Source organism: Hylobates moloch, unplaced genomic scaffold, assembly GCF_009828535.3.
Source record: "Hylobates moloch isolate HMO894 unplaced genomic scaffold, HMol_V3 SCAFFOLD_8, whole genome shotgun sequence".
Lineage (NCBI taxonomy): Eukaryota > Metazoa > Chordata > Mammalia > Primates > Hylobatidae > Hylobates > Hylobates moloch.
This window is the reverse complement of record NW_026652283.1, coordinates 9,859,402-9,874,071: the sequence shown is the minus strand read 5'-3', so window position 1 is coordinate 9,874,071 and position 14,670 is coordinate 9,859,402. Positions and strand designations below refer to the sequence as shown.

The 14,670-nt window shown below is 34.8% G+C and overlaps 3 protein-coding genes across 3 annotated transcripts; all 3 read left to right on the top strand.

Annotated features, from left to right (window-relative positions):
* Positions 1 to 5,556: 5,556 nt before the first annotated feature.
* On the top strand, positions 5,557 to 6,630 carry TAS2R9 (taste 2 receptor member 9). The gene has a single exon (XM_032159625.2). It carries the CDS (start codon positions 5,650 to 5,652, stop codon positions 6,586 to 6,588), a length of 939 nt encoding a protein of 312 aa, XP_032015516.1. The 5' UTR covers positions 5,557 to 5,649; the 3' UTR covers positions 6,589 to 6,630.
* Positions 6,631 to 8,437: 1,807 nt separating this feature from the next.
* Positions 8,438 to 9,673, top strand: TAS2R8 (taste 2 receptor member 8). The gene has a single exon (XM_032159624.3). The coding sequence runs from the start codon at positions 8,744 to 8,746 to the stop codon at positions 9,671 to 9,673; it is 930 nt and encodes a 309-aa protein (XP_032015515.1). The 5' UTR covers positions 8,438 to 8,743.
* A 3,896-nt stretch (positions 9,674 to 13,569) lies between these two features.
* TAS2R7 (taste 2 receptor member 7) lies at positions 13,570 to 14,670 on the top strand. Its single transcript, XM_032159026.2, has one exon. It carries the CDS (start codon positions 13,635 to 13,637, stop codon positions 14,589 to 14,591), a length of 957 nt encoding a protein of 318 aa, XP_032014917.1. The 5' UTR covers positions 13,570 to 13,634; the 3' UTR covers positions 14,592 to 14,670.

Sequence of the window (14,670 nt, the reverse complement as noted above, 5' to 3'; positions counted from 1 at the left end):
AAGTGTGAGTTTTCCAACTTTGTTCTCCTTTTTAAAGATTGTTTTGGGTATTTGGATTCCCTTGTAATTTCACTCGAATTTGAGGATTAGTTTTCCTCTTTCTGAAAATAAGTCTGTAGAAATTTTTGATAGGAATTTTAATGAATCTTTAGATTGCTTTGGGTAGTATTGATATCTTAACAATATCAAGTCATCTTATCCATGAACATGGGATGTCTTTCTACTTACTCGTGTCTTCCTTAATGTCTTTCAACAATGTTTCACCATTTTTTCTATATAAGTATTTTGCTTCTTTGGTGAAATTTATTCCTAGTTGTTTCATTATTTTGGAATTGTTTTCTTAATTTCTTAATTTCTATATTCACTGTTCAGATTGCTGGTGTGTAGAAACACAACAGAGTTTTATGTGTTGATCTTCTACCTACAACTGGAGTTTTAAGATTTTTATAGTATACAGATGTTCTTTTCTTAATTTTTTTTTAAATTTTTGACCTCTTAAGCCTTACAAAATTTCTTATAAACTTTACTCCACATATGTCATATAGGTATCTCCTCACCCCATTATAGTTTTTGTTAATACATCCTCCAAAATGTTGAAAAAAGTTCTATGTTTAGTAAACGTCTGAAAACTATATATCTGAGAATATTGTTATTTAACCTGAACATTTAGATGTGCTGTCAAATATAAATAAATAACTTATTGCATTTAAGTTGAAATGCTGTTAAAATCACTTTATTTATGCCATTGCAGAGAGAAACAAAATAGTCACCTGTCCATTAATATTATGAGATGCACTGGGCATTAATATTGAATAAAGAAAAGAACTACATATGAAGGAAAAAAACAATTAAGTCCATTTAGGTTTGTTTACATTTTCAGTGAATAATGGAAAACAAATTGTTAAACCATAATTATTATGTTGCCATATTTTATGATTTCATGTGACTGGCATTGTCTTAGTCCGTTTTGCTGCTATAAAAAAAATCTGAGATGAGGTAATTTATAAATAACAGAAATTTATTTTATCATAGTGCTGAAGGCTAGAAAGTCCAAGACTAAGGCATTGGCAGGTTTGGTGTCTGGTGAGGGCCTCATCACGGCTTCCAACATGGAACCTTGAATGCTGTATCTTTTCATAGTAGAAGAGGGGAAAGGTTAAAAGACCTATTTAGTTCCCTTCAGGCCTTTTAATCCCATCACAATGGGAAACCCATCATAATCATCTCCTAAAAGGTCCCACCTCTTAATATTGTTGCATTAGGGATTACATTTCCACATGAATTTTGAAGACAATACAAACATTCGAACTATGGCAATCATAAAATGTGAAATTTGGCCAAATATTATGGATAGGAAATTGTAATTAAGACACATTAATAAAGGCTCTATAGCAAAACAACTATATAAGAGAATCATGATTTATTGAATGGAATGCCAAAAAAATCAATAATAATAGTACCTAAAATTTTTTGAGTATATATGGTAAGAAATATTCTAAGTATTTTAAATGCAAGACTTTATTTAATTATAATATTTCTATGAGATAGATAGCACTATGGTCAATGTTTTACACATTGGAGAAAGAAAAGATTCGGCACAATGTAAATCACACAATCATTAAAACTGAGAATGAGCTTCAACTCCAGCTGTCTGGCACCAGAGCTGAAGCTCTTAACTGTTATATATATTTCAAGCCTTGTCCAAACTTTGTTATTTAGCAAATAAATTATTTGTCTCCATGGATCCCAAATATTCTATTTCTTCGCCATTTTCATACAGACAAGACTATTCCCAATATGCTATTATAATAAAGTGTTTTATGCTTGAATTATTGTCTCTATATAGTTCTCCATTAATTAATACTGTTCCTCTTCTTAAAGAGACATGCATATTTCTCATTCATGGGATCCCTTCTCAACAGGGATTATATTGCTCTGTTTTCATGAGGTTCACATGTACCCCCATAAATCTGTACAACTATTATATGTCCATAATAATTAAATTTTAAAAAATTAAAAATACAACAAACAAGATTACTAAATGAATTTTTAACAAATAGAAGATTATTTCACCCAACAAAAAGATAGGGGAACGTTAGCAAAAGGAATGGTGGTGAAATTTAGTATATTTAACTATTTAATTTCAGGTAGAAAGCAAAAATCGAGGAAGACTGGGTTATGATTGTGACAAGGAAAGGTAATGTTTTGTATAGAGTGATGACAGGAGATAACAAACTTCTGTATGTCTTGTGAGGAATTAGAAGGAGAATAGTCTGGCCAGGCACAGTGGCTCACACTTGTAATCTCAACACTTTGGGAGGCCAAGGCAGGAGGATCGCTAGAGGCCAGGAGTTCAAGACCAGCCTAAGCAACAAAGTGAAACTTTGTCTCAAAAAAAAAAAAAAAAAGAAAGAGAATAATCTGAAAGTTACAAGAGAGGGAAAGAAAAACACCCACCCCAGGTTTAGACCCGCTTTTTTGAGGATGTGAGAGAGAAAACAGCTGCCACAGGATTTAATTGTAGAGTATTAAAATGAAAAGATCCATGGACATGAGTGATGAATGAACTGGGAGGGGCACCAAATTATATACTTATTTTTATTAATCCTTAGCTTAAATCTAATATTTCTTCTGTCTTGAACGTAAGTAACAAGCACATACCATACCAGCAGTATCTGTAATATTTTCACTTTGGGAAGTCAAAAATCTTTGTAGTTACAGGTACCTCCTATTATCATTCACTTTCACCACCGATCTTTCTGCCAGATATTTTTGTTATGTCAATTAAAAAGCAAATAAATTCCTATATTATATTAAAAATATATTTCATACTGCAGGAAAAAGGCATATATATATGGATTCCTTATAAATTTCAAATATTTTTACTTCATGCACTTAAAAACATTATTCTGAAATTATAGCACGCACCAGACTGGCAAAGTAGCCCATTGAACAAAGAAGTTCCAGAACCTCAAGTTCAAATGAAGAAGATAAAGTGAACTGTTAGTGAAATGAATGAGAATATAAGGCTTCTGCTAATGGTTTACTAGGGATCCCAATGGATATAGTGAAGAGTTTAGAATGGGGTGGGAGATAAAGTCAGCAACTATTCAAAATTTAAGTTGTCAGAAAATAGGACAGTATGGCAGTATTCTGTTCTTGATTTATAAATATGAAGAGTGTAGTCATTTCCTTTGATCAGTAATAATAAGAGGCATAATTCAAGGACAAATGCCTGTAAACGATGTAAGGTTCTAAAGAATGGTACACAGTATTTCAACAAAGAAAAGAAAATGAAATTTAAGAAACATCTGCCTAAGTAGGTTTGTGTTTGTTCACTTCTCATAGAAAGACATACAGGAAATGATGTCATAAGTTTCCCAGTATTTCTTCTGTTTTCTAGTAGAGACAGAAATAATCAATAAACTAACATTCTATATTAAAATGTTTCTGCAATGGAAATACATGTTAAAGTCTGTCAGCTAGGATCCCTCTTTAACTTCTCAACGCTAAGATAAAATCCAAAGGGCAAATAACACATAAACACACACACACACACACACACACACACACACACACACACACAAAACATATTCAATGGTGTCAAATAAATTGAGATCATTTGGGTTTTATTTATAGCAAGGAAAGATAAAAGAAGCTGGCATTTTAGTAAGTATAGGCCCTTAGGTAACTCTGGTCATATCCTATAGCATATTTTCATTTACATTTGAATATAGGCATAATAACTTTCTTAAATTGATCAGTATTCCACACTGCTGAAGAAAAGAACTGATGTAGGGGAAAAGACCGTGATTCAGAAGGCAAGCTTGGATTCTATATCTGGATTTGCCAAGAAATTTTAATATGTCAGTTATTAATCACCCACCTACATGATGTATTTTCATTTTCATCTTTTCTGGACATTACAAATTGATCCCAGAGTAGTTCTATTTCCAAATAATAACCTTGAACCTACTTTATTTCCCTCCTCAAAATTTTATCATTCAAAAAGTTTAATTAAAATAATGAAATATTGCCTTCCCTGAGATGTAAACATGGTGCAAGCTTGTCTGTCAGTTGGATGCAAATCAATTTCTTTACTCTAGTGAAGTCCTGCTCAGAATTTTACCTCTTTTGTGGCTTTGGTCATGACAAGCACAGTGCGTATTTTTGAGTTGTATAATCTAATATTTCTTCAGAAACTAAATTCACAGAGAAGCATGAAAGAAACCCCAAATTTCACTTAATAGAATAACAACAGCCATTTACTTTCTCATAAAAATCTGCAAGATTAATTTTTATCTCTTTATTTTGTCTAAAACCCTGAACATATGATACATTATCTCATTAAATACTTTGTATTGTTGTGTTTGATAAGCAATATTTAATATTGCCTTAAAATTTAATATTAGTTTCAAAATAAAATTTCTGGAAACCGTGTATTGCTGTGTGCCTTTTTCTATTATTTCAAATGTGTTCTACTATGCCCAGTGACATGTTTCAATATGTCCCGATAAAACAGTGTGTTTCCAAAGTGTGTATAATTAACATACTAATATTTATAATACACCTGCTGCCAAAAAATAGAGCTAAGAAAATTCAGAGCATGTATTCTTATTGCTCAGTTCAGATTGAAGAGTCTTGTATATCTATCAGGCTTTTTAGTTCTAAAAATATCACTTTCTTGCTCTTTGTCCTCCTCACAGTTCAGACTGATCTGTTTCCACTCTAAAGATAAGTGACCAGTATTTTGACTATTTTTTCTATGTACGGAAGCTACATTCAGGTACAAAGCAAGAACACTCTAAGAAACCCTAACATCTAAACCAGAATTTTCTGTGTCCCATTACTGACAACACTACAATGTCATGTTTATTTCCCTCATTGTACCTTCTGTTGAGAAGACAAACACTACAGAGCTTTTTGAGGATATTGGGAATTACCTAAATAATGTATTTCTCAATGCCCTAGTGAATGGAGTGTCCTTTCGGCCCTCTTAAGTCATATAATGGGGAGAAGGTGAAGTTCACATACGATAAAGTCACCTTAATACTCCTATCTTCCTACACCTTTAGATTCTTTCCTCTACATTCCACCAGTTATGCCATTTAAGCCTCATTTAATGTTAGTAATAATTTGTTTAAAGCTTTAGTCAACCAAGCAAGTAAATTGGCTACACAAGCTAACACATTAAACCTAGAATCTGTAATAGCGATAACTATGTCAATATACTAACTAGGATGGATAGTCATCCAGCAAATTAAATTCTAGCCATATTTTCCAAGTAATCGATACCTTCTTGGAGTTCCTGGTCAACAGCTCAGATTGATAAATCCAAAATATACAGAGCTTAAAATGAGAAAGACTGTGCAAATTTAAGAAATCAGATCCATTCCCATTTGCATCCTAGAGCCTTTCAGTCATCACTGCACCAAAGGAAATTACTGGCCCCAATCACTGAAGTCTTTAGGCAGCTCTAGCCCAGAGCAGGACTGGCTATCTTCTTCATCTGCATCACAGCTAACAAAAAGGAGAGATAAAGACAACTATATCATGGTCTAAGAGGCAGACAGATACATTGTTCTTCACTGGTCAGCTGAAAGTCAATTCATCATCAGTGATATTCAAAAATCACAAGTCTCTGCTGTCATGCCAAGTGCAATAGAGACAATATATATTATTTTAATTGCTGGTGAATTGACCATAGGGATTTGGGGAAATGGATTCATTGTACTAGTTAACTGCATTGACTGGCTCCAAAGAAGAGATGTTTCCTTGATTGACATCATCCTGATCAGCTTGGCCATCTCCAGAATCTGTCTGCTGTGTGTAATACCATTAGATGGCTTCTTTATGCTGCTCTTTCCAGGTACATATGGCAATAGCGTGCTAGTAAGAATTATGGATATTGTCTGGACATTTGCCAATCATTCAAGTCTCTGGTTTACTTCTTGCCTCAGTATCTTCTATTTACTCAAGATAGCCAATATATCCCACCCATTTTTCTTCTGGCTGAAGCTAAAGATCAACAAAGTCATCCTTGCGATTCTTCTGGGGTCCTTTCTTATCTCCTTAATTATTAGCGTTCCAATGAATGATGATATGTGGTATCACCTTTTCAAGGTCAGTCATAAAGAAAACATTACTTGGGAATTCAAAGTGAGTAAAAGTCCAGGTACTTTCAAACAGTTAACCCTGAACCTGGGGGCGATGGTTCCCTTTATCCTTTGCCTGATCTCATTTTTCTTGTTACTTTTCTCCCTAGTTAGACACACCAAGCAGATTCAACTGCATGCTACAGGGTTCAGAGACCCAAGTACAGAGGCCCACATGAGGGCCATAAAGGCAGTGATCATCTTTCTGCTCCTCCTCATCGTGTACTACCCAGTCTTTCTTGTTATGACTTCTATCACTCTGATCCCTCAGGGAAAATTAGTGTTGATGATTGGTGACATAGTAACTGTCATTTTCCCATCGAGCCATTCATTCATTCTAATCATGGGAAACAGCAAGTTGAGGGAAGCTTTTCTGAAGATGTTAAAATTTGTGAAGGGTTTCCTTAGAAGAAGAAAGCCTTTTGTTCCATAGAGACCCCTAAACAGTATCCTGACTACAAGGAGAAAGAAATCAACAAAAGGCATTCTCCCTTCTCCTGTTTTCATTCATTTTCTCTTATATGCTATTGGAAGTCATTAATATCTATCATGATTCTGAAGATTTGTTTTGTGTTCCTTGACATTTTTGTCTTGTTTAATTGGTAATCTAATGTTATCATTGCACCACATATTCTTTGTTGTTGCAGAAAAAAATGAATCTAAATCCCACACGAACATTTCATCATTTTATGTCATTGACTAAATACAAAAAGGTTCTACTTCTTTTCTGACAAATACTGGCAAAGGCCTTGAAGTCAGTGAGTAGAAGAATGTCAGGCAAACAGGTTTTGGGGAATATATTTTAGAACTCATCAACACTTGCTATAAAATCAATCATGCAAAACAACTCTCTACTTTGAAATGAAGGCCGGTCCTTATCTTCACCACCCTTTCCTCTCCATTTCTGGAAGGGTTTGTCTTGATCAAGAAGGGAGAAAAACAGTCTTCAATGAGATTCTATCTAAGATGATATATGATGTGGGAAAAGGAGTATAATCTCAAGAATGAAAGTTTGACAGGGAGAGGAGCCACAGTTATGTATAGCAGAACCACCTTGAGAAAGAAGGTTGAGGGTCCAAGTAGTCAGCGTGCTCATAAGTACTCTAGCTGGTGATGGCAATTTTAGAAGTCGGTTCCCAAAGATTCTTTGGAATGTTTTCTCTAGCCTTCTAACTCAGAAATCTCTGACATGTTTTTTTCCCTCTGCATCATTTTCTTTTCTATTTTGTTTCCAGTAATATTTTATAGGTAACTAGGTTTCTTTAAGTTATTAAGTTTATGCTTTCCTGTTACACATTACACACATGTAAGAAATAGAAAAAATCCTGCATGTGTTGTATACATTGTAGAACTATTTAAATACAAGAAGCCCTAGGGTATTGTGATTTGTATTACCTACATTCAAATGTATTTTGGGCTAAGTTGTACTTTCCCTCACCCCAAAACAAATAAATCTAATTTAATAGTAGAATTAGTCCTATTCCTTGGAAATACTGGTAGGTAAAAAAAAAAATTATTATTGTTATTATTGGGAGACGGAGTCTCACTGTATCGCCCAGGTTGGAGTGCAGTGGCACGATCTTGGCTCACTGCAAACTCTGCCTCCCAGTTCAAGTGATCCCCCTGCCTCAGTCTCCCAAGTAGTTACTTTTTTATGTGTTTGCCCTATCTAGAAATATGACTATAATATGCACTGTGAGATTACAAATCTTATAAAAGAAGTTGATTGGAACTAGAATAATGTAAAATTTAAATTTCCTTAATTTTAGATTACAATGCTTATTATACAAGAGACAATGTTTCAGGAAGTGAATTGTCTTCAAGGGTATTTCTCACATTAAAAAAAAACTAAAGATAACAAACCTTTACCTGGCATATTTCACTTCTAAGGAACAATTGAAAAGAGAGCAAATTCTTAGTAAATATTACCATGTGCCTGCCTAAAAAAAAAGTCATTTCTAATTAGATTTGTATCATATCCTTCCCTAATTAGCCGTTTAAATAAAAACAAGAATTATTATCCTCTGACTAAATGTTAACTATCTACAATTTAATTGTACTAATTACTTCCAAAGTGAAAATTTGTTTGCATCTGGGAGAACTGATTTATGGCTTATTTATAACTTACATGATGAAAATGAAGTTTTATTTACGCAGTTGGGTTTTTATTAAACATTTATCTCTTTTTTTGTGACTCCCTATTCAAAACTCAATTTAAAGGTCCAAATATAGAGCTACAGCAAGAAGCCTGTTGCAAATTCATGATATAAAATCTCTTTGAATTTGCATGGGAGCAATTTCAGCCAAACATTTCAGTTATCACTCACTAAAGGGTAATAATTATAATTTTTCCAGGCTGTAAATAACTAGTCAAGCTGCTCATTAGTTGGTTTCATCTTCAGGAATGTAGAGACAATCCTATTTCAGAGGAGAGCTGAACACTTCTGGAATGATAACAAAGTCGAAATAACAGCAGATGAAAACATTATTGCATGATTCGAAGAATTGATTTATCATGCTTTAACAGGTCACCTGTAAATTAGCTCATCTACAGTGATATTTAAAATCAGATTGTTCTCTCTACAAACATGTTCAGTCCTGCAGATAACATCTTTATAATCCTAATAACTGGAGAATTCATACTAGGAATATTGGGGAATGGATACATTGCACTAGTCAACTGGATTGACTGGATTAAGAAGAAAAAGATCTCCACAATTGACTACATCCTCACAAATTTAGTTATTGCTAGAATTTGTTTGATCAGTGTAATGGTTGTAAATGGCATCGTAATAGTACTTAACCCAGATGTTTATACAATAAGTAAACTACAGATAGCCATTTCTACCTTCTGGACATTTGCCAACTACTTAAATATGTGGATTACCACCTGCCTTAATGTCTTCTATTTTCTCAAGATAGCCAATTCCTCTCACCCACTTTTTCTCTGGCTGAAGTGGAAAATTGATATGGTGGTTCGCTGGATCCTGCTGGGATGTTTTGCCATTTCCTTGTTGGTCAGCCTTATAGCAGCAATAGTACTGAGTCGTGATTATAGGTTTCATGCAATTGCCCAACATAAAAGAAACATTACTGAAATGTTCCATGTGAGTAAAATGCCATACTTTGAACCCTTGACTCTCTTTAACCTGTTTGCAATTGTCCCATTTATTGTGTCACTGATATCATTTTTCCTTTTAGTGAGATCTTTATGGAGACACACCAAACAAATAAAACTCTATGCTACCAGCAGTAGAGACCCCAGCACTGAAGCTCATGTGAGAGCCATTAAAACTATGACTTCATTTATCTTCTTTTTTTTCCTATACTATATTACTTCTCTTTTGGTGACCTTTAGCTATCTTATTACAAAATACAAGTTAGCTGTGGAGTTTGGAGAGATTGTAGCAATTCTCTATCTTTCGGGTCACTCACTTATTTTAATTATTTTAAACAACAAACTGAGGCAGGCATCTGTCAGAATGCTGATGTGTATAAAAATTGCCTGCGTGATATGAAATCTTAGTTTCATAAATGGAATTTAAAATCAAATCCTCTTCTCTATTAAAAAATATAATTTTCTTATAAGTCTATTCTCATTTTTCTCCAGTTATCTCATTTATTTTGGATGCATATCTTGAAGTATTATCAGGACCTAGTAGCAAACTAATGAATACATATTTTATGTCTCTTTACAACCCAGAAATGCTCATCTTTATACTCCCTTTCCTCGAAGAAATTCAGAGCTCATGCTTCTCTTCTTGTCTCCTCAATGCAAATGTTAGGCATGTATTGCCTAGTTAAAGCCTTTTTAGATTTTACTTTGGCTCATGGTAAAGTGAACCTGAGCTATGCTAACTGGTTTCTTATTTTTCTCTGTCATACATTTTTATTGCCACTCCTTAATTGTGCTTCTTTCGTGGCTCTGCTGAGTCACTCCCATTTGGCTTATTGACTAGGAACTCAGATGTTCTCTGGTCTGTCTTTGGTTTTCCCGAATGATGATTTCCATGGTCCCCTAGGTAATATTTTCTGGTTGACCTTATTCTGATGTTTTCTATTTATTTTCCTTGAAATTAAATTTCCTCTCAAACAACTTGCTTTTCACGCAGCACCTGGGAGGGAATCGAACCCACTCAAGTGCCACCCACCAAGGGGTGTTCCTAAGCCCTCTTCACAATCTGGATAAAAGAATGGGGATAACAAATATCAGTCAGACTGCTCACTCAGGTTCTTTGCTCTAACCAGACCCTGCAAAGGTTTTTACTCAGGACTTAACAAAAGAAAGAAATTGGGAAGAAAATAGCGTATACCATGGAATAAGCACATACTGTCACTGGAAGAAGCAACGAATGTTTACAAAAAATACAAAGTAATTTTTATTTAAAAAAAGAAGGAAAATAAGTCACTAAAATTTTTAATTTTGCTGTGAACATGAAATCCATCCTCACTATAATATTATTGAAACGTTTGTCTGGCATGTCTCAGGTTGTGTATGTTCTAATATGGCTGTACATTATTGCTTTTACTCCCATTACTTTCTATGTTTTATTCTGATGTATTTCAATCTACTAATTTCCTTTTATTACAACTAAAATATAATTATCAGAAAATTATCAATTGTTTGTCTTATTATCATGTAAAACTCCCTCTGTAAAGTACTAATATTTATAGCCCTAAGTATATAAATTTTATGAACTATATTTCTAATATGCTAGCTGTGTATGTTACTCTTTGTTTTACAAGACACAAGAATTCATGTTCTCTTGATAAAATATATTAATGTATTCTACAAAATACCTGTAGATTTTATACTAGGATGAACTTTATATTTTTCCAAAGGTTTAGATGAAATAAATGTTTTATTGAATTAGTACTTTTGGGAAAGTTTTACCCCGTTAGGGTTAAGTTTTTTTCTTCCATATTTTGTTTCCTGCCTCTCCAATGTTTCAGGCATCTCCAGTGACCACAGTGACAGGGGTTCAAAGTAGTAAGCTTTTGACAAAATGCTCTCTTTTTTTAATTATTATTATACTTTAAGTTTTAGGGTACATGTGCACAACGTGCAGGTTTGTTACATATGTATACATGTGCCATGTTGTTGTGCTGCACCCATTAACTTGTCATTTAGCATTAGGTATATCTCTTAATGCTATCCCTCCTCCCTCCCCACACCCCACAACAGTCCCTGGTGTGTGATGTTCCCCTTCCTGAGTCCATGTGTTCTCATCGTTCAATTCCGACCTATGAGTGAGAACATGCGGTGTTTGGTTTTTGCTGCACTATTCACAATAGCAAAGACTTGGAACCAACCCAAATGTCCAACAATGGTAGACTGGATTAAGAAAATGTGGCACATATACACCATGGAATACTATGCAGCCATAAAAAATGATGAGTTCATGTCCTTCGTAGGGACATGGATGAAGCTGGAAACCATCATTCTCAGCAAACTATCACAAGGACAAAATGCTCTCTTGTAGAACTTTTCTTCTTAACTATGTATTCACATAACTTCATGCTATGCAACATTGGTATGCATAAAATCTACATTTATTTCCAAAACTAAACAAAAAAAAGTCTAAAAATTATTTGAGCAAATATATCATAATAGTTCCCGTGAGCACTTCATTTACCAGGATAAACTGTGGGGTAGAAATGATGAGTCTAGCCCGGGCACAGTGGCTCACACCTGTAATCCCAGAACTTTGGGAGGCCAAGGTGAGTGGATCACCTGAGGTCGGGAGTTCAAGACCAGCCTGATCAACATGGAGAAACCCGGAATCTACTAAAAATACAAAATTAGCCAGGCCCATGCCTGTAATCCCAGCTACTTGGCAGGCTGAGGCAGGAGAATCCCTTGAACCTGGGAGGTGGAGGTTGCAGTGAGCCAAAATTGCACTCCAGCCTGAGCAATAAGAGCGAAACTCCATCTCAACAAAAAAAAAAAAAAGAAAAAAAAAGAAATGATGAGTCTAGGTGAGGGATCATTTCCAAGATCGTCCCATCATAGACGATGTTCCAGTTGCCTGTGAACATGGCTACATAATCATGCAGATTGTCCAAAAATTAAGGCTACATCTCCAGAATGATGGTTTGTCCTTTAAGGAAGGATAAGAGAATACATGCATTCCCAGGAAGGTGTGAGTACCCAAGAACTATTCTATGGAAGCCCATATAGTAAAGCACTTCTCAGTAACTCTAAATTAGAGAAGCTATTTCAAACTAAGAATTCATCTCTAGAGATGTGGAAAGTTTAATCTTCAGTCTCCTGCTAGAAGGGTTGAGGATCTAGATACTCATGCAATTTGTGTGGAGGACAGTGGAGAGAATGAAATACAGAATTTTACTATCTTCTCTCTCATGCATACAACTATTCTTGAGAACATTTTTAAATTTTTTTGAAATCTTTATGAAAGTATAATTGGTATAAAAAGAACTGCATATATTTAATGTATACAATTTCAAACACCCATGATATCTTCATCACAAACAAGGTAACAGACATATCTAATACCTCTCAAAGTTTCCTTGAGAACATTTTAAGTGAAAATGAAAAATTTTAAGATAATCAATAGTCTTTTTTATTATAGGTCCTCTACCTTATTATATATAGCATTGCTAAGTAACCATTAAATGTCATTTGGTCAATAAGACAATGTGTTGTATTAAGAGACACTATGCCATATAATTGTTCATCTGAACAGCCAAAATAATGACCTAAAGTTTCTTTGGAATCAAATAATCTACATTTAGTGTTAACTTTTTAAGTTTCCTGAAAATATGTAATTCTCACTATGGAACCAAACTTCGGATTCTTTACTAATTATCAATATTAACATTCAGCAAAATAAAGATTCTTCAAGAAATTTCAGTTTTTGCCAGTTTCATACTTGCCACCAAATTCTTGATATTCAGGTTGCCAGAATGGAACACTCAATCTAATTTGAACTTCGGTACTTCCTGAAAGCACTGATCTTAAGTAATTAGGGACATACACTAAAAAATCATTCATTTTTTTACCTGTAATTCAAGTTTAACTGGGTGTGCTGAATTTTTAATTGCTAAATCTAGCAACCCTATTGAGGTTACTAGTATACATCACAAATTAATGAATCCAAAATGCGTACACCTTAGCCTCAGAAAGACAATGCAGGACCATGAAAGGGAATTGGCCCAGTTTGCATCTTAGTGAACAGTAGCTCAGCCTAAAATAACCATATGTGGAAAATTACAACCTGCTGAGTAGGTAAATGGGCATACAGTGGCCAGGCCAAGGATCGCCAACCATATTGTTTGTCAAGACTGATTAGGATTTAATGAAGATAGCTCCAGTCTTCATTTATCATTCCAGTCTCCATCGCAAAACAGACTACAACAAAGAGGGAAAGAAAACTCCATCAAAATCTAAGAAGCAGGTGTGGATGTCAAACTCCATCAGGTCAACTAGAAACTAATTGCATATTTCTCTATTTAAACATGACAGATAAAGTGCAGACTACTTTACTGTTCTTAGCAGTTGGAGAGTTTTCAGTGGGGATCTTAGGGAATGCATTCATTGGATTGGTAAACTGCATGGACTGGATCAAGAAGAGGAAAATTGCCTCCATTGATTTAATCCTCACGAGTCTGGCCATATCCAGAATTTGTCTATTGTGCGTAATAGTATTAGACTGTTTTATATTGGTGCTATATCCAGATGTCTATGCCACCGGTAAAGAAATGAGAATCATTGACTTCTTCTGGATACTGACCAATCATTTAAGTATCTGGTTTGCAACCTGCCTCAGCATTTACTATTTCTTCAAGATAGCTAATTTCTTTCACCCACTTTTCCTCTGGATGAAGTGGAGAATTGACAGGGTGATTTCCTGGATTCTATTGGGGTGCATGGTTCTCTCTGTGTTTATTAGCCTTCCAGCCACTGAGAATTTGAATGCTGATTTCAGGTTTTGTGTGAAGGCAAAGAGGAAAACAAACTTAACTTGGAGTTGCAGAGTAAATAAAACTCAACATGCTTCTACCAAGTTATTTCTCAACCTGGCAACGCTGCTCCCCTTTTGTGTGTGCCTAATGTCCTTTTTCTTCTTGATCCTCTCCCTGTGGAGACATATCAGGCGAATGCAGCTCAGTGCCACAGGGTGCAGAGACCCCAGCACAGAAGCCCATGTGAGAGCCCTGAAAGCTGTCATTTCCTTCCTTCTCCTCTTTATTGCCTACTACTTGTCCTTTCTCATCGCCACCTCCAGCTACTTTATGCCAGAAACGGAATTAGCTGTGATTTTTGGTGAGTCCATAGCTCTAATGTACCCCTCAAGCCATTCATTTATCCTAATACTGGGGAACAATAAATTAAGACATGCATCTCTAAAGGTGATTTGGAAAGTAATGTCTATTCTAAAAGGAAGAAAATTCCAACAACATAAACAGATCTGAAGAGAAACTATGCTTTTCTAAGACAAACAAAGATAAGATGTTTCTAAATTAACTTCAGTACTTGCATTAATGTTTTATG

What these genes read in the sequence shown, in the direction of transcription:
- TAS2R9 (XM_032159625.2), top strand. Translation starts at nt 5,650, where the DNA reads ATGCCAAGTGCAATAGAGACAATATATATTATTTTAATTGCTGGTGAA.
- TAS2R8 (XM_032159624.3), top strand. Translation starts at nt 8,744, where the DNA reads ATGTTCAGTCCTGCAGATAACATCTTTATAATCCTAATAACTGGAGAA.
- TAS2R7 (XM_032159026.2), top strand. Translation starts at nt 13,635, where the DNA reads ATGACAGATAAAGTGCAGACTACTTTACTGTTCTTAGCAGTTGGAGAG.